Source organism: Borostomias antarcticus (assembly GCF_949987555.1).
Source record: "Borostomias antarcticus genome assembly, chromosome: 12".
NCBI classification, from domain to species: domain Eukaryota; kingdom Metazoa; phylum Chordata; class Actinopteri; order Stomiiformes; family Stomiidae; genus Borostomias; species Borostomias antarcticus.
Window position 1 is genome coordinate 16504253 of NC_140245.1, and position 18472 is coordinate 16522724.

Below are 18472 nucleotides of genomic sequence, written 5' to 3' on the forward strand. Positions count from 1 at the left end.
TCTGATTCCTTTTCTATTCTTTGAAAATGATCTTGAATCAATCTTTTTAATATCATTTTATTTACAAACAGCAATACCTTTCAGGTTGCATCACTGCCCCCCCCCAAAAAAAAACAACAACAACATAACAAAACAAAAAAACAATGTTGACCAGTGGAACAATGCTGTGTCAAGTAACTTTGCCGTTTCTTTTTCTTTTAAGTGTTTCCCTCTCATTCATACCCCATTTACCCCACTTCACTCAACCTTCATATTTTTGGCCAGAAAAATCAACTTGTCAACACTGTCAGCAGACAGGGAAGACCTGCTGGCAGTGACGATGTCCCCAGCAGTAGAAAATGAAATAAAAATGAATAGCCTACTTAAAAATGTTTTTGAATCACTTATTTAAAACGAATTAAATGCAATAAAAATTGAAACTAAATAAATTAAAATCTTTACTAAAAAATAAATCTGCCTTTTTTCCCACAGAGATATAGACTATGTGTGCAAACGTTCGTGTACAAACGAGCGCAAATGTGAGTTGTGCGCTGATATGATGACACTGCTCATAGGCTACTCGTTTCCAAATCACAGACAGGTCGCACGGGACTGTAGCCTATATCAAATGACTTATGTGCTCGGCAAAATATGGTAGGCCTAAGTAACTTGCGGTACAATTAGATGGGAGATGGATTACAAAGGTCCATGTATAGCCTATTTCGCTGTGTGAGCGAGCCGAACTGAGGGGGGGAGGGAGGGGGGGGGGGCGCACACACACACCTGCGATGCGAGGAGACTCGTTTTCACCTTGACAGAAGCGATGGCAGAGAGAGTGAAAGGTTCAAAGTGTGGCGCTATTTCACAAGAGTCAATTAAGAAACAGCCCATTGTCACAACTGTGACAAATATCAGTCTACTGAAAGGGATCTGCTCGAATGATCTGTCTCGGTCGCTCGGCACATGACTGTACCGTTCGGTTCGCTCGGCACATGTCTGTACCGTACCGAAAGCCCCGTACGGTACGGTACGAATACATGTACCGTTACACCCCTACTGCCTATACGGTCAGCCAAGCAAGGGGCGTGCAGTCTTTCCGTCTTGACTACACTGTGTTGTTGCAGTATACCTTGAGTTTACCTGCCGTCGTCTTGGTTGTGTAGACTCTTCTTGTATGTTGATGTACCCCCCAGGTCCAGGACCCCGCAGTGGAGGCTTCAGCAGACCCCCCCGAGGATTCCTCCCCCCTCCCGCCTTCCGCGGAGGGTTCTCCAGCAGGGGCAACTTCAACAGGGGGGGCGGGGGCGGAGGCATGCCCAACAGAGGGGGCGCGCCGAGAGGCGGACCAGGCCGGGGAAACATGGGGGGAAGTATGGGGGGGAACCGGGGGGGCAACATGCACCGAGGGGGCAGCATGAGCAGAGGAGGAGGAGGAGGAGCCAACAGGGGAAACTTCACTCAGGTGGGTCACCAGTCACTGCCATCCATCAGTATCATACAGTATTAGGGCTGGATATATGCAAGAACCTGATGATATGATAAGTATCACGATACATGGATCACGATACAATTGTATTACGCTACATTATGATACGATACAATACATATTGCGATACTTTACATAATTTACAGAAACTTTTAAAATACAGCTGAAAATAAAGCTCCATCCCCCACTCCCTGGAGGTGATCCTAAGGGGAATGGAAGGACATTTTAAATCCATTTAAAACATGAAATCTATTTATGAATGAATTATATCCTTCATTTTATATATATCTATATCTATTCATTGTCTTCTGTATTTTCCTCGTGCAAAAAAAGTATATATATATATATAATCTTTTATATACTGTATATATTTATACACTATAGTAATGAAATGGAACTGTGGAAAATCGATATAGTATGGTGGAAAAAACACAATGTATTGCTGTATTGATTTTATTGCACAGCCCTAAGATTTATTGAACTAACTTCACATTGCATTTACATGAGAAGTGAGCTGGCCGATAAAGTCCATTGTTTTCTTAGTGCATCACAATAGTGAGCTTTTGATACAGTACCACGGTGAAAAGACACAACTAGCTCTCACATGATCATGAAGAAGAGCTTTCTTATTGGTGCACCAGCTCTGCTGTGTGTGGGTGTCGTGGCCAGTGAACCCTACAAAAACACTTTTTCTGCAATGTTACCACAACCTACTACAACCTTACAGCTGTGAAGATGTTTTGTGGGCAGCTGGGTGGTGTCTGAGTTCTTGTCTTTCTCCCAGAAGTTCAGGGGACGAGGAGGGAACAACCGCGGCTTCAAGAACGGCAGCTTGGGCATGAACAAGGCCCAGGCCTTCAACCAGAGCTGGCAACAAGGGGTAGGCACCTGGAGGGGAGTGGCCATTGTATTGAGCACTAGGAGTCTGTAGGTAGAAATATATGACCTTCACTCACTCTCTCTCTTTCTCTCTCACTCTCTCTCACACTCCTTAGTTCTGGAACCAGAAGCCATGGAGCCAGCAATACCACCCAGGATACTACTGAGCATGTCCAGTTGAGAAACTTGCTGACAGCAGACAGACAACCCCCCCCCCCCCCCCCCAGCTCTGGACGGGTCTGCTCAACTCCTCTTCTCTGTTTTTCCCCTCCTCCTCCTCTTGTTTCGGGAAGAAAAAACATTCCATTGCCGAGTCAGGACTGCAGGTTCTTCTGTCACAAAGATGACAAACGCTTTCAGTCAGGTTCATATACAGCTCATTTCATCTGGTCCTGAGTGTTTCTAGAAGGTTTGATAGGCTCAGTCTTGAAAACGGCAGTTATAGAGCACTGAGCGTTCCAAAGTCACAAAGTAATTGAATTTCGTTCCAAAACTGCTTCAGACAGTCTGGCCTTCTGTATGTGAACCTGGCTTTAGAGCTATCTCTCTTCTTTGTTTTACTTTGTACATTTGTATGGTTTTTACATTCGAGCTCCTGAGCGTTCACCTCTCAGTAGCCTGTCCGCTCCGTCAGGGTGGGATGTTTTCACACAAAAAACTTTCAGGGTTCTGTGTTTTTATCTGTAAAGATTTATTTTTGACTACAACAATCAATATGATGAAGATGATGATTATTATAGATTTCTCCTTTTTTTTTTTGCTTACTGTCCATTGTGTAGTTCTGTTTTACATGGGAGAGGCCAGCGATCCTGTTAGAGGCTGGTTGCAGCAGTATTACAGTGAGGTCATTCTAGAGCTGCAGCTCAAATCTATTACCAGAACGTGAAGCCAACACTGTAAATGATCAAATGCTTCACATCTAGATGTACAGTGAGGGACATAATTATTTGATCCCCTGCTGATTTTACGTTTGCCCACTGACGAAGAAATTATCAGTCTATCATTTTAATGGTAGGTTCATTTTAACAGTGAGGGACAGAATAACAACAAAAAGTTTTTTATTGATTTGCATTTGATCGAGTGAAATACATATTTGATCGCCTATCAACCAGCAAGGTTTCTGGCTTCCACAGACTGGTTATGTCCATGAGGCACACAAATGAGTCCTCTCCCTTTAAGAGTGCTCCTAATCTCAGCTTGTTACCTGTATAAAAGACGCCTGTCCACAGAAGCAATCAATCAATCAATCAGATTCCAAACTCTCCACCATGGCCAAGACCAAAGAGCTGTCCAAGGACATCAGGGACAAGATTGTAGACCTGCACAAGGCTGGAATGGGCTACAAGACCATCGCCAGGCAGCTTGGTGAGAACAGTTGATTCTCGCAAAGTCGATTATTCGCAAATGGAAGAAACACAAAATAACTTTCTATCTCCCTCGGTCTGGGGCTCCACGCAAGATCTCGCCTCATGGAGTTTCAGTGATCATGAGAACGGTGAGGAATCAGCCCAGAACTACACGTGAGGATCTTGTCAATGATCTCAAGGCAGCTGGGACCACAGTCACCAAGAAAACAATTGGTAACACACTACGCCGTAATGGACTGAAATCAGCGCCCGCAAGGTCCCCCTGCTCAAGAAAGCACATGTACAGGCCCGTCTGAAGTGACTTGGAGACTTAGTGACTTGGAGAGGATCTGCAAAGAGGAGTGGGACAAAATCCCTCCTGAGATGTGTGACCTGGTGGCCATCTACAAGAAACGTCTGACCTCTGTGATTGGCAATAAGGGTTTTGCCACCAAGTATTAAGTCATGTTTTGTGAAGGGGTTGAATACTTATTTAACACTTTAAAATGCAAATCAATTTATAACTTTTTTGTGATGTTTTTATGGACTTTTATTTTTTATTGTCTCACTGTTAAAATAAACCTTCCATTAAATTTCTTTGTCAGTGGGCAAATTTACAAAATCAGCAGGGGATGAAATAATTATTACCCTCACTGTATAATATGAATTACTAGAACTTAAGCCAAGAGAGACATGCTACAGATAAAAGCACTCTCCATTGTGCACATGACCTGGTGTTCCTTATCTCTTAAGAAAACTCTTAGAGTTATGACATTTGCTTGGAATGGTAACACTATATCTGTGCAACAATGGCTGTAGATGTATTCAAGTTATAAAAAGCCAGGAACTACCTCTCCTTATGGCAGGCACACCTTCAGCTGAGTGGGTAAAGACTACCCCCCCCCCACCCCCCTGTGGCAGGCAGATGGAACGCTCCATGGTGCCTGTTCTCTTGCGGAACACTGGACTGAACACACAAGCAGTTGTATAATTCTGTTTCCCTACTCTGCTTTGAAAAATGTTCTTAGATAAAATAGTAATATAATGTAGCAATACCATTAATGCTCCCATGTTGAGAGTTTTTGAAGCTGTTATGTTTTTAGTTGTAAATTCATGGAATTGTACGTTTGTTTTTTACTTGGACTTTTGCGATGTTTGGTTGTTTGTACATTAATAACCTGTTGGATTCGATAACTGTTTCTTCTTTTTGGCACTTAAAATCCCATTTGCTGCAGAATTGCATTTGAAGTAGAACAACTATGTTTAATAGTGATATTATATTAGTATTTATTTAATAAAAACATGTCCTCCCTCTCTCTCTTTGCTAAGTGCCCTATACCAGACCATACAAGCGTATTGTTGCCAGCCAGGTTGTAATGACAACAACTAAGTTGTTGCTATAGGCCAGAATATCAGAGATGGCGTATCATTAGTATTTAGGGGGAGGGGAGCGGTGGGGGGGGGGGGGGGGGGGGGGGGTAGTCATGTTGGGGGTGATCAATGGGGGAAAAACAGAGGAAATGGAAGATCCTCTTTGAAATGGGTATACATTAGTCATTAGGGTTACTACTGTTGTCCTTTGCAGGTACTTTTAAAACTACAATTGATGCTGATGTAAAATCTAGTTTTTAGACTGTGTGTAAATGTGGTCTACTTCTTAGTTTGTTACATCTGTTCTTCCATTGAATCAAAATGCACTAGTTCACTGAAGCCCCTTCTGTAATTTAGATTAAAGCATATTTTGTATTGGTGAGTGTTCATTTGATGTCCCAAACATTATTAGGCCTATATCTAATCAACCTATCACCTTCACCTTCAAACTAGTCTGATGCGAGAGCAACTCCTATTGCTCTGTCAGTTATGTCAAGCTATTTTTTAAACAAACGGTTTTAATCCAGGTGATGAGTATCAGATCTCTGTTGTACAGAATTATTTAAAATTTAGAATGATTAACATTGGCATGCTGTGTAAAACTGCAGGCGAAGTGAATTGAGGCTTGCTTAACTGTTTGTGGATGTATTAAAAGTATTTGGTCAATTGGTTGAGACATTGTAATGAAAGGATGTTTTATAAGAAACAGACTTAAAAACGTAAACTTTCTTTTTTTATATACCTTGCTATGTTTTGTATTTTGCTAAGAGAAAAAATATTAAGAGAAGCTGACCAAATACTTAAGTTATTCTGTTTCTTCCCTAAATGCTGTGGAGGGAAAGAGATGAATAAAATAGTTGAGTGAGATGTGTGTTTGTTTGTGACTTATCACGTATCAACATATACTTGAGTGGCACGTACAGTAGATCGGGAGGTTGAATTCAATCCCAGCTCCTGGCAGTGTCCAAGTGTCCTTGAGCAAGACACTGAAATCTCCCGGACCTTTCTGTGTGGAGTTTGCATGTTCTCCCCGTGCTCATTCGGGTTCCTTTCACATAAAACCCCAATATGAAAAGCATACAGTTGAACAGATGGTCGTCAGTCCTGTCCCTGACAAGGAATTTGACTGAGCACTTGGCTGAGAATTGGCGACCGCTAATTCATGTTTATGTGTCCTGTGTTTGTGTGGGGTGTGTGTCCTGTGTCACCGCTCACCGATGTGTGTTTGTAATTGTGTGGCTAGTAAACGACCTTCGAGGTCCAGTAATTATAACTATTATACTTATGAACATGGCCTTGGTTTCATGGCTTACCTGGTTCCTAGGCTCAACACTGTTCATTTCAAACTATTACGCTCTGTTCATTTGTCTGTCACAAAAGTGCACCAGAACCCACCACTGGGGGTGCTAGTTATTTTTTCCCATTGCTTTGTACACAAAAAAACATACCTTGCATCTCCGTAAAAGTGTAGTCCATTATACTCGGGGGCACCTACTACTTACCAAATCCATAGTTCTGAGCTTGAGGTGCTTCCTTGCATGTTAGGATTCTCATAGGTTAGTGTAGAGATATGGTGCATTGTGGGTAGTTATTAGCCTATTATAGTTGCATTTCACAGGACAGTTGGTTCTTGTTTAGTTGTCTGTAATGTTATTACAGTTGTGCTGTGCTCCCATGTGTGGGGTTCACTGTCTTAGTGTGTGTACGGTGAATGCATCACAAGAAATATTGAGAAGCAATTAAAGTTTTTTTCGAACTAAATTCTCAAATGGTGAAATGATCAAATACCATGTTGGCCATTTTTATTCCTAAATAGGTATGTCTTTTGTAAGAAAATTCACACTCAGAGCCTATTCCAGCATCATTTTCATGATTTATTTTTTTACCTCAGTGCTCCCTGCACATGGAAATGCATGTGTGGAAAGCATACTCAACAAAAATGTACAGTAGATGTTTCACAGAAGAGTTTTGAAATGCATTGTCCCTATTGCTTCCCATGTATGCATTTCAATATTCTTTAATAACACAATGTGCATTACATTGACATTCTGAAACAATTCCCTGCAGTCTCTTAGTCCTGGCTACCAGGAAGTTAGTTTCGCATTTACTGCACAGAGAGCGCCTACTTTGGAGTGAGAATGGGCCATTCACGTTTGGGTGAAATTTAACTGTGACCCTCTTGAGGTTGAGAATGGTAGTGCAGATCTTACTACTGTCCAGGCAGCGGCACTCGCAGAATTATAGAAAACATCTGTGCCATAAAATAAATTTAGCCTACATAATACGTAAATGCACAAATAAATACATTCTAAATAGACTTTATATGTCATTTTAAGGTACAAAGCATTTTCCATTTTAGAATTATGATTAATCAATCAAACTTTATAAGCACATTTCACATACAGAGGCAACCACACAAACAAGTGGAGGATAGGGTCCCAAAACGGCCAAAATATATAGAGAGGGAAGCCAGCATATAGGTTATAATAGAAAAATAACTATTATTTTAGGCCTAAAATACATCCCCTTTACAGCGTTCTCTGTATAGGCCTTTTTGAAAACATGCTTTACAGAAATAAAATGGGGGGTTACATAATCTACTGATCCTGCCACTAAAGCTAAAAAAAAAAACTTAAAAAAGCCAAACGTTTAACTACCACCACCCCCACCCCACCCCCAAGCAAACCCCTCCGACTGAACCCGGGCTTGCTAGTTGCTATAATATGATGCACGTGTCCCGACTGATATAAAATTAGTTCATTTTCAATTGCAGTGGGATCATAAAGAAACAAGCTGATGTTTTGCTGGTGACATTCCTTTACCAATGCTCACAGTGTCCAACTAGCAGTACCTCCCTGGTCCGCCTGTGAGAGTGGATTGTTGGTAGTTGTAATTTCAATGTTTGGCTGCCACTGGCTGTAAACCAGCCCAAGGGTCCTGCAGCATGGCCGGGCTGTAATACTTCTCCACATCATCTGCCCTCTCTCTGCCACGTGACGACCCAAAAGGAGTGGATGTCCGAGGGGATCCTTGATGTACCATACGCTGCCCTGGACTGTGGAAATAGGGATTGTTTCTGTATGGAGGTCCACCGTGGTCTCTCGTGAAATGTGGTGGTGGTGTATGTCCCGGTGACGAGAAGTTATTATACGACCTACCGCCATTTCCACCACGAAAACCCATCGGAGAACTATTTGGGGAGCCCATAAACTGACCGTATCTAGGTAGTCCAAAAGATAGAGGGGTTCCCCCAGAGAATGCCCGCGCCGACGGATTAAACGCTCCTCCTGCGCCATTGTCCGCTGTTGTCGTGTTTCGGAAACCTCCTCTTGAGCCCATTCCAGGACTTTGTTGTCTGATGTTCGGTCTATGCATCTTTTAAAAAGCAGTACTAGTTTAGGTACGCGTATTCTGACTTTAGTTAGCTATATCTTTAGCTATTATTCCAGTAGACTTTTGGCTGTCGAGTAGTAGCAAAGAGCTCACCCAGCGACTTCAATGTATTCTGTGCGAATGCGCGCTCCCCGTGTGTGATCTGGCGACGTCACTGCGTCACTTTCGCAGTGCACTGTGGGATTTTTTTTTGTGCGCTCCAGTTTTAAGTTTCGATTCATCATCGTATCGATGTTCCTATTAAAGGAGAATGCTCGTTTTTGACAACCTGGATCTTATTTACGGCATATTATAAGACGTTTCTATGGAGTCAAAATGAGGCCAGAAAGCATTGTAAACGTAAGTGAAGTATTGTAAACAAAAACATATGAATTGTAAACGTAAGTGAAGTATTGTAAACGTAAGTGAAGTATTGTAAACGTAAGTGAAGTATTGTAAACAAAAAATATATAAATTATTACTTAATTATTAAAAAATAAAATAAAAATTGCATTTACAATACTTTTTTGCGTTTACAAAACCTTTTCTGCATTTACAAAACTTTTCTGCCTTTACAATACTTTTTCTGCGTTTACAAAACATTTCTTGCGCTGCAAAACATTCTGGCCTCTCTTTGACGTGGGGGCGGGTTTAGATGAGTGGCGTGTCCAGAGAGGAAGAGGCGGAGTTTCGGGATGCCCACCGCCATATGAGCGCTGCTCAACGTTTTTTGGACTTCTTCTATGGTTTTGATTTATATATGGCGGTGGGCATCCCGAAACCCCGCCTCTTCCTCTCTGGACACGCCACTCATCTAACCCCGCCCCCACGTCAAAGAGAGGCCAGAATGTTTTGCAGCGCAAGAAAGTTTTGTAAACGCAGAAAAAGTATTGTAAAGGCAGAAAAGTGTTGTAAACGCAGAAAAGGTTTTGTAAACGCAAAAAAGTATCGTAAATGCAATTTTTATTTTATTTTTTAATAATTAAGTGATTATTTATATATTTTTTGTTTACAATACTTCACTTACGTTTACAATACTTCGCTTACATTTACAATTCATATTTTTTTGTTTACAATACCTCACTTACGTTTACAATACTTCACTTACGTTTACAATGCTTTCTGGCCTCATTTTGACTCCATACGTTTCACTCACCGAGATAACTTTGGTGTAATTCGGAGGCCTGTAGAAGAAATTTAAAATCCAGCGCGAGCCAAGTATATCCATGTAATGGCGGCGGACAGGGCACTGAGAATGCCGCTTCTAAAAAATCTATTTTCTGCTGCGAAACGGTTGTTTTGATCAGTCTGTTTTTATGAATCGCTAGTTGTGCTTACATAGAGCGAGGGCTTGTTGTGGTTTTCACATGCCTCTGTAATATGATCTTTAGAAATGTCTTTAGAAATGAACAGGGTTGGGGAGTAACGGATTACATGTAACGCCGTTACGTAATCAGATTACAAAAAAACAGTAACTGTAATCCGTTACAGTACAATTTAAAATATGTAATCTAGATTACAGTTACATTTGCATAGTAACGGGGATTACAGGCGTGATTACAATCACCCCTCGCCTCCTCATCAGTTTTACAAAATATCTTTAAAAAAAAAAAAGAAGTAGGCTAGTAATACCAATTGCGCGCAGCGCGCCAACAAGATTCCCACTGATGTGCTCGTTGGACCACAGCTGCCAGACAGACAGCGAGCAGCACGGGCATCATGGCAGAAATACCGCAATGTGCATTAAAATCCTGGAAATACCAGCATTTTTTTTATTTACCTGTCACAGAACCACAACAATATTACAGCACAGTGTAAACTATGCCTCCCAGCCACCTGCCTCGACGGCCAAGGACTCAATGTCCAACCTGAAAAAACATTTGCCGGTAAGTTAACGTTAGCTAATGTCAAACGTTAGGGTAGCTAACGTTAACCTTACTTCCACTGACAGCTAAATTAGCTAGCAGTAGGCTTCTACAGTATAGCACTAATGTTCAACCAGAAAACCAGACCCAAGCGCCCATTCAGATTATTTTCACTCCATAGTGCCTGTCGGTGTTATGGTGCGTTCGTTTGTGGTCGGAGGTGGCAAGTCGCAAGTGGCAAAATACCTACCTCCGACCTGTGTGCATTCGAGCTATAGCGAATGATACGATGATGATATGATATGATATTGACATCAGCCGGCAACTGGAGGCTGAGAAACATCCGAATTTGCGACGAGGAAGTGCGAGTTCATGCAGCGTTTTATTTAATAATTCCTAGTAGCAAGTCGCAATTTGCCACCTCCCAGTTATAAACGAATGCACCATTATTCAAGAGCTATAACTAACTGCCTGGGAAAACTGGTCAGTGGGTGCTTTATCCATAATATATAAGGCTGTGTGTCCACTGGCAAGCTGTATAGCTGAATAGCGCCAATCACAGCTGCTTAGAAGGCATTAGAGCTGGAGTTTAGAGCTGGCTCCGACGTTTACACCTAACGTTAGCTACATTAGCAACGAGTGTCGTGTTTTGCAGACTGAAATTAACTAGCCGAGGCAAGATGACACGCACCCTAACCTCTTGGCATTAACACTTGCTCTAACTGGGCGGGCGCTGGGCAACTGCTGTTTAGCTATGTTGTCAGCTCTAGAACACAGAAAAATAATAAATAATGTAGGATTTCTGGTGAAATACACAGTACATTTTATATCTGGTGAAATACACAGTACATTTCATTTAAAGTAATCCAAAAGTAACTGAAAGTAATCCCTTACTTTACTTTTAAATTGTGGTAATCGGATTACGTTACTGACTACAATTTTTCACAAGTAACTTGTAACTGTAAGGGATTACTTTTTAAAAGTAACCTTCCCAACCCTGGAAATGAAATAGCTTCCCCACTTGCTCCAGCGCGCAAGCGTTGCTCCATTTTTTAGAAGCTGCATTCTCAGTGCACCATCCGCCGCCATTACATGGATATACTTGGCTCGCGCTGGATTTTAAATTTCTTCTACAGACCTCCGAATTACACCAAAGTTATCTCAAACGTCTTATAATATGCCGTAAATAAGGTCCAGGGGCCTCATTTATAAACGTTGCATAGAATCCACGTAACTAAGTTTGCTTAGCTAAGTAAGTACGAAAATATACGCACAAAAAATCTCAGATTTATAAAACGCTGCGTATCACAACCCATGTTCACTTAGGCCACGCCAACGCCAGCTGCCCTTTATAAATCAGAATTAACACTTAACTTGGCGCACGTGAACGCGCGTTCTGATCACACCCCAATTAACGCCCACAATTGCCTATAAATGGTCAGTGATATGCCCCTAATACATATGCAACGACAATGGAGCCGAGTGCAAAAGGCAAAAAGAGAAAGAGACATTTTACCGATGCGAGGTGGAGGTATTGGTCAACGAGGTAGAGACGCCGCAAAAGGATCTTTTCGGAACGATGATTTCACATGTGCACGACTGATAAGAGCACCTGTTAGGCCTGAGTGGTCCCATTTAGATTATAATGAATTATCTATCATACAGGCTATATTGGCATTCGTTTAGTGTGGTAGGCCTTATCAGGTGGCTGTTAATATCTAAACTGATAATCATTATAAGCCTATAATGGATCTATATTGCACGTAGCCTAATGCTTCACAGGGTGGCCCATGAATAAAAGGCCTAACTTATCAACGTATAAACGGGTCAATTTACAATGACATCCATAACAATGCAAACATGTAGGCCTATAGTGACTACTTAAGGCAAGTATTCCCCAATTTAACTGTACGACAGATCTGAGCAGCAGTCAATTTGTGTATTTTCTGGGATATCATGCATTTCACATACTTTATCAAAACATTATGTAGGCATATAGAATCTGCGTGTTCTAATGGATGTTGCGGGATAGCCAAGCACATATTAGAACATCTGTGCCAAGTCCCGGCATATCCAAGGCCCCGTGCGTCATGGCCTACTATAATCCAGCTATATCAGTGCCTGTATCGAGGTCTTGTAAATATATGGGGTCCATGGATGAGTTTCATGTGATTCTATAAAGCGTAATTATAGCTACACACGACGATTCGGCAAATTAATAATCTAATTTGCTCCCTTGTGTTCTTACAACTTGGAGACGCATCACCTCCATGCGCTGTTTTGCGCACAGCTAATTCTACCAAAGCGGCATGTGAGCATTGGGATGACATGCGTTTTTAGGCCCACATTCCTCGCATGCCTGCTAAATGACAATCATATGGCAATATGAGGATATATGATGATGTACAATATTGCCTAATGTACCCTACAGTGGCCTCAAGTAGGACATTTACATTCACCGTTGCTCAACATCATTGTAATTGCGGCTTGCCTCAGTGGTCATTCGGGTTTACATAAAAGCCTAATCAAATAAAGGCTATAAATACATAAATACATTAACGAATGAATAGGTGGATAATTAAACATACGAATAATTAACTAAATAAATGATTATCTGAATAAATATACTTCAACAGCGAATGCAACATTTGTTTGGTGCGGTATAGGCCTTATTATAGTTGTAGGCCATCGACATACGGAATCATTACTATGATAAGCCTAATACTTGTGTCGTGTTGTTATCAACGTAATGTGGCTTTTATTCATAGGCTACAGCCTGTGATGCTTCATGGGATAGCCTATAAATTAATAGGCCTACAATATAACATTATATTATGACACAAATGGGTCAATTCACAGACACATCCAAAGCAATGCAGACATTATTTAATGATTTGGCTACGGTGGCGATTGATTCCGTTTAAACTGTGTGACACATTGGAGAGTTTCTTGCAGCGACCGATGTATTTATTATTTAATATGTCATGCGTTTCGCAGACTTTCCCGAGTTTCATCCATCTGCCATCGGAGTCGCGTTTTCCCCTTTCTCCAGAAACGTGCTTATCGTAGTTACGGGAGGGTCGGAGTGTGCGTAGAGTTACGCACACCTTCCGCCAACTTATCGTTAAGCTCGTTTTTTATAAATACCGAAAGTTGCATAGAAAGTTGCTCAGAATGGGTTCCGCACGCTTTTGTACTTACGCAACGTTTATAAATGAGGCCCCAGGTTGTCAAAAACGAACATTCTCCTTTAAAAAAGCATTTCCAGATGAACTAGAATCTTACTTTATGGCGAATTATATGTCAGAACGCCAACTAACACCTCTGTGAGTTTCTTGTCTTTGAAATTGAGAGTTTAACATGTTTTTTTTAATGATTTTTCAAGGTGCCCACCCACATCCATTGTATGACCAAAACGGTGGTAGAGCAATAATCAGACTTTCTCAAAAGTGCTAGTTTTGTCAACTTTTTGATCTGAACCATTGTATATGATCATAAGTAACCTTAGAACAGGACTAAACATGATTTCCCCCTTTACTACTCCTATAAAAGTTCACTGTAAAAACACCACTTCAAGAACCAAAATAGTCAAAATAACAAGCTGAATACACTATCGGGGTTACAAACTCATCATTACCAGACTGATTGTTTTTCACTGCCGTTGTTTGGAAATACATGGAAGTGAATGCAACTTTGGCTCATTCACCTCCATGTATTTCCAAACGCGAAAACAACGGCAGTGAAAAACAATCAGTCTGGTAATGATGAGTTTGTCACCGCGATAGTGTATTCAGCCTGTTATTTTGACTATTTTGGTTCTTGAAGTGGTGTTTTTACAGTGAACTTTTAACACTGAAGTCAATGGGCACTTCCGCATCCGCACCCCCAATTACGTCAGACTGGCCAATATGGCTGCCAGGTGAATAAGGCGAATAGGCCCTACCTTGGTTCATCACAAGTTGATAATGGGCCAAAAAAAACTTGTCCTGGTGAAATTATGTTAATGAAAATAGTAAGGTACTACAATGACATAAATAGTCATACAAGTATGACATTTGGCAGATCCTGACACATAGGGGGAAGCAGGAAAATAAGATTGGTTGTGTTGGTGGTGGTAGGCTGACGGGGGTTGGGGGGGACTGTCAGCAAAGGCAGGGGAGTGGGATTGAGAGACAGGTCCGACCAGTCGTGCGGAGAGGGGGGGTTAACTCGGAAGGGGGGGGGGGGGTTGGGTCTGACCAGGGGGTGTCTTCAGTGTCAGTCTTGAGCTTGCGGGCGGACTGCGTCAGGAAAGAAGCTGTTTTGGACCTTCTCAGACAAGATGGTGCAAACAGGTAGTAGCTGGGGTGGTTCGTGTGTTTTGGGATGGAGATGGCCTTCCTGCAGTAGCGTTGGTTGTAGAAATCCTTGATGGCTGGGGAGCTCCACACCGATGATCTTCTGCGTTGTCTTCACCACCCTCTGGATGGCATGCCTGTCGTGGGCGGTGGTGTTGCCGTACCAGGCTGGGATGCCTCCAGTCAGGATACTCTCAATGAGGCTGCGGTAGAAGTTCACAAATATTTGCGTGCTCATGCCCCATCTCTGCAGGCACCTCAGAAAGTAGAGGCGTTGTTGTGCCTTCTTTAGGATGGCCTCTGTGTTGTGTGTCCAGGTCAGGTCATCAGAGATCTGCATCCCTAAGTGGCTCACCCTCCCCACTTCCTCCCAGCTGATGATGATGGGGGAGGGGTGGCTTTTTCCTCCTCACCTGAAGACTCATCTCCTTTGTCTTGCTTGTGTTCAGGGTCAGGTTGTCTTGACACCATGTTACTAGGTCTGACACCTCCTGGAGGAAGTCCGATTCAGATGAGTCATTGAGGGAGATCAAGCCTATCACAGTGGTGTTGTCCATAAACATTATGATTTGATTGCTGCTGTGCTTGGCTAAGCAGTTGTGGGTGTACAGTGAGTACAGCCTGGGGCTCAGGCAGCAGCCTTGTGGGGGACCCGCGGTAGACTAGTCACTAGAGGACTAGTCATTACATAGAGGACTGGTAGACAATCACTACATAGAGGACTGGTAGTCTAGTCACTATACATAGAGGACTGGTAGACTAGTCACTACATAGAGGACTGGTAGACTAGTCACTAGAGGACTGGTAGACTAGGGACTACATAGAGGACTGGTAGAATAGTCACTACATAGAGGACTGGTAGACTATTCACTACATTGAGGACTGGTAGACTAGACACTACATAGAGGACTGATAGACTAGTCACTATACATAGAGGACTGGTAGACTAGTCACTATACATAGAGGACTGATAGACTAGTCACTACATAGAGGACTGGTAGACTAGTCACAAGAGGACTGGTAGACTAGTCACTACATAGAGGACTGGTAGAATAGTCACTACATAGAGGACTGGTAGAATAGTCACTACATAGAGGACTGGTAGACTAGTCACTATACATAGAGGAGGACTGATAGACTAGTCACTACATAGAGGACTGGTAGACTAGTCACTACATAGATGACTGGTAGACTAGTCACTATACATAGAGGACTGGTAGACTAGTCACTACATAGATGACTGGTAGACTAGTCACTATACATAGAGGACTGGTAGACTAGTCACTAGCATCGGAAAGTAGTTCATTTTATAAGCGCAGATTGTCTTCAATTGCAGATGGCACATTTTGTTTGTCTTTCATCCAGGTATGTTGATGTATGGAATATATTATAATGTTTGGAGCGGTGCCACCATAGGAACATAAATTAGAGCCGTAGGCAGCCACATTCCATAGCGAATAGCTCCTGCCGAGAGGAAAGGGCAGGTGCACACCAAGCCCCCAGGGTTCGAACTCAAAAGTGAAAGCCTATTGAACCGCGCCATCTTGGCAAATTCTGCGTCATTTGACGTATGTCCGGTGACTTTTGTACTTGCGCAGTTGTGCTTTTCTCAGAACCTGTAGACCGCTCACCTCCACCACTACTATATGACCTGTAGACCGCTCACCTCCACTACTACTGTATGACCTCTGACCTGTAGACTGCTCACCTCCACTACTATGACCTGTAGACTGCTTGCCTGACTACTATGACCTCTGACCTGTAGACCGCTCACCTCCACTACTATAACCTCTGACCTGTAGACCACTCACCCCAACTACTATGACCTCTGACCTGTAGACCGCTCACCTGGACTACAATGACCTGTAGACCGCTCACCTGGACTACTATGACCTGTAGACCATTCACCTGGACTACTAGACCTGTAGACCGTTCACTTAGACTACAATGACCTGTAGACCGCTCACCTGGACTACTATGACCTGTAGACCATTCACCTGGACTACTAGACCTGTAGACCGTTCACTTAGACTACTATGACCTCTGACCTGTAGACCAGGAGGTACAAGACGGATGCTCTTCAGAAGCAGCGGTCTGAGTCAAGTCCATTTCTATTCACATTACGATTTACTCAGTACTTGGAGTGAAATGCTTTGAAGTCAGTTGAACTGTAATTCTTGAGTCAAAAAATCCTCATGGATAATGTGCAATTTTGAATTTGTTGAGTTCGTTTTAATCCACTTCAAGTTTCAAGTGAGTTATAAAGGTAATTCTGAGAGAGGCAGGCAGAGCTGGACCGGAGGCATGCAGAGCAGGAGAGGAGGCATGCAGAGCAGGAGAGGAGGCAAGTGGAGCAGGAGAGGCAGCAGAGGGAGACGGAAGCAGAGGATGGGAGGCAGTTCGACCGCCTCCTCGACATCCTTGCCAAGTGGGCAGGGAATAAATAGCCCCCCAAGTATTCCTTTATTTCCTTTCCCATAGTATTGTGCCACATGTTATTTATTTTATTTGCTTTATTACTCAGATTCATATTTGTACCTTTTGTACCCAGGGAGGTTTGATTTTTGTTAATAAACATGTTGCACCACATCTGTGTCAGTGCAGTTTTATGGTATTGCCACTTTGCATGATCCTTGCAAATGATTGCTCAGAGGGGGGATGTGGGAGTGCAATGAAAATGTGTCATCCGTGTTTCTGATTTGATCTGTTTTGATATGTCACTGTACATGTGCAGCAATTAAGAAATTAGGAGCATCTACATGGATGTAAACAGGAAATGGATGAAGAGTTCCTTTGCAAAAACAGTGGTGGGTTTGTTTCGTCATATATCATGTTTCCCTTTTTTACAGTCAAGACTTACAATTCACAGTTTACAAGTAAAGCCTGAATACTCCCAAGTTTGGCTTTGACTTGTGACAAATGACCTATGTGATCATGACTGCCTTGACAACGCACACACAAGAGTTGTAGGCAGTGATGTGGTTAAACATGGCTTTATTTACACAGAACAGGACAGAAAGGGAAGACATGGATGATGTAAGTGTAACAGATGTAGTTGTGGGAGACCTGGGATGCCAACGCCTGATAAGAGACATGGGATGCCGATGCCGGGTGAAACAAGTGCAATTCCCCCACACTCACTGGAATTATCACAGTTTGATCAGCAAGAGTTACATAAGTACCTGTTGTGTGGATAGGATTGTTGGCCCTATGCACCCATTTAACCTCTGGGGTGAGGTGGTCCAATTGGTCTGGCCTCTACCCTTTGACCTGGCCAGCATGGGTGACCCTGGCACAGCTCTCAGGGTCACTGAGGCACGCAAGCCACCACCCCAAGACAAGGGATGGACCGTGTGCATGTGGAAAATAGGCATGTGGTCTGTGCCAAATGTTCACTGCATGGACTGTTCAGAACTGAAATATGACATGCCCCCCCGCACAAAAAAGATCAGTCCCATTATGCATCTCAACTGAAAATCATAAAATCAGTCCCATCATGCCTCTCAACTGAAAATCCTCCATCTTGTGGGAATATGAAAACTGAAGGAAAAAAAAGCCCAATAAACCCCACCAACAAAATAATGACTCAACTCCTGCAGTAGCCATGGTGGGCTAACAGGTTCTGGGGTGCGGACACCTGGGCGCGCAGCCTTTCCCTGATGTGGGCCCCACTCCTCTCCTGGGTCGGCTCCTGGACAGGTGGCGCAGGGGGACCAGGTTGTTCCAGATCGCCCTCAGGCAGCTCCATGATGTCCCCATGGCTGAGGCAGATGTTGTGGAGGACTGTGCAGGCCAGGACAACATCGGAGCAGAAGCCCACCCTCACCTCCAGCGCCT

At 42.9% G+C, this 18472-nt stretch overlaps 1 protein-coding gene across 1 annotated transcript in view; it reads left to right on the plus strand.

Moving 5' to 3' along the window:
- hnrnpua (heterogeneous nuclear ribonucleoprotein Ua) overlaps nt 1-2511 on the plus strand; it is a gene marked incomplete at both ends in the record, with an annotated part of 23959 nt that extends 21448 nt beyond the window's left edge. Inside the window, 3 exons of the mRNA XM_084446715.1 lie at nt 1173-1441; nt 2250-2345; nt 2461-2511. Of these exons, the coding sequence (XP_084302841.1) occupies nt 1173-1441; nt 2250-2345; nt 2461-2511 (416 nt within the window). The remainder of the gene's footprint in view (nt 1-1172; nt 1442-2249; nt 2346-2460) is intronic.
- Between the last annotated feature and the right edge of the window lie 15961 nt (nt 2512-18472).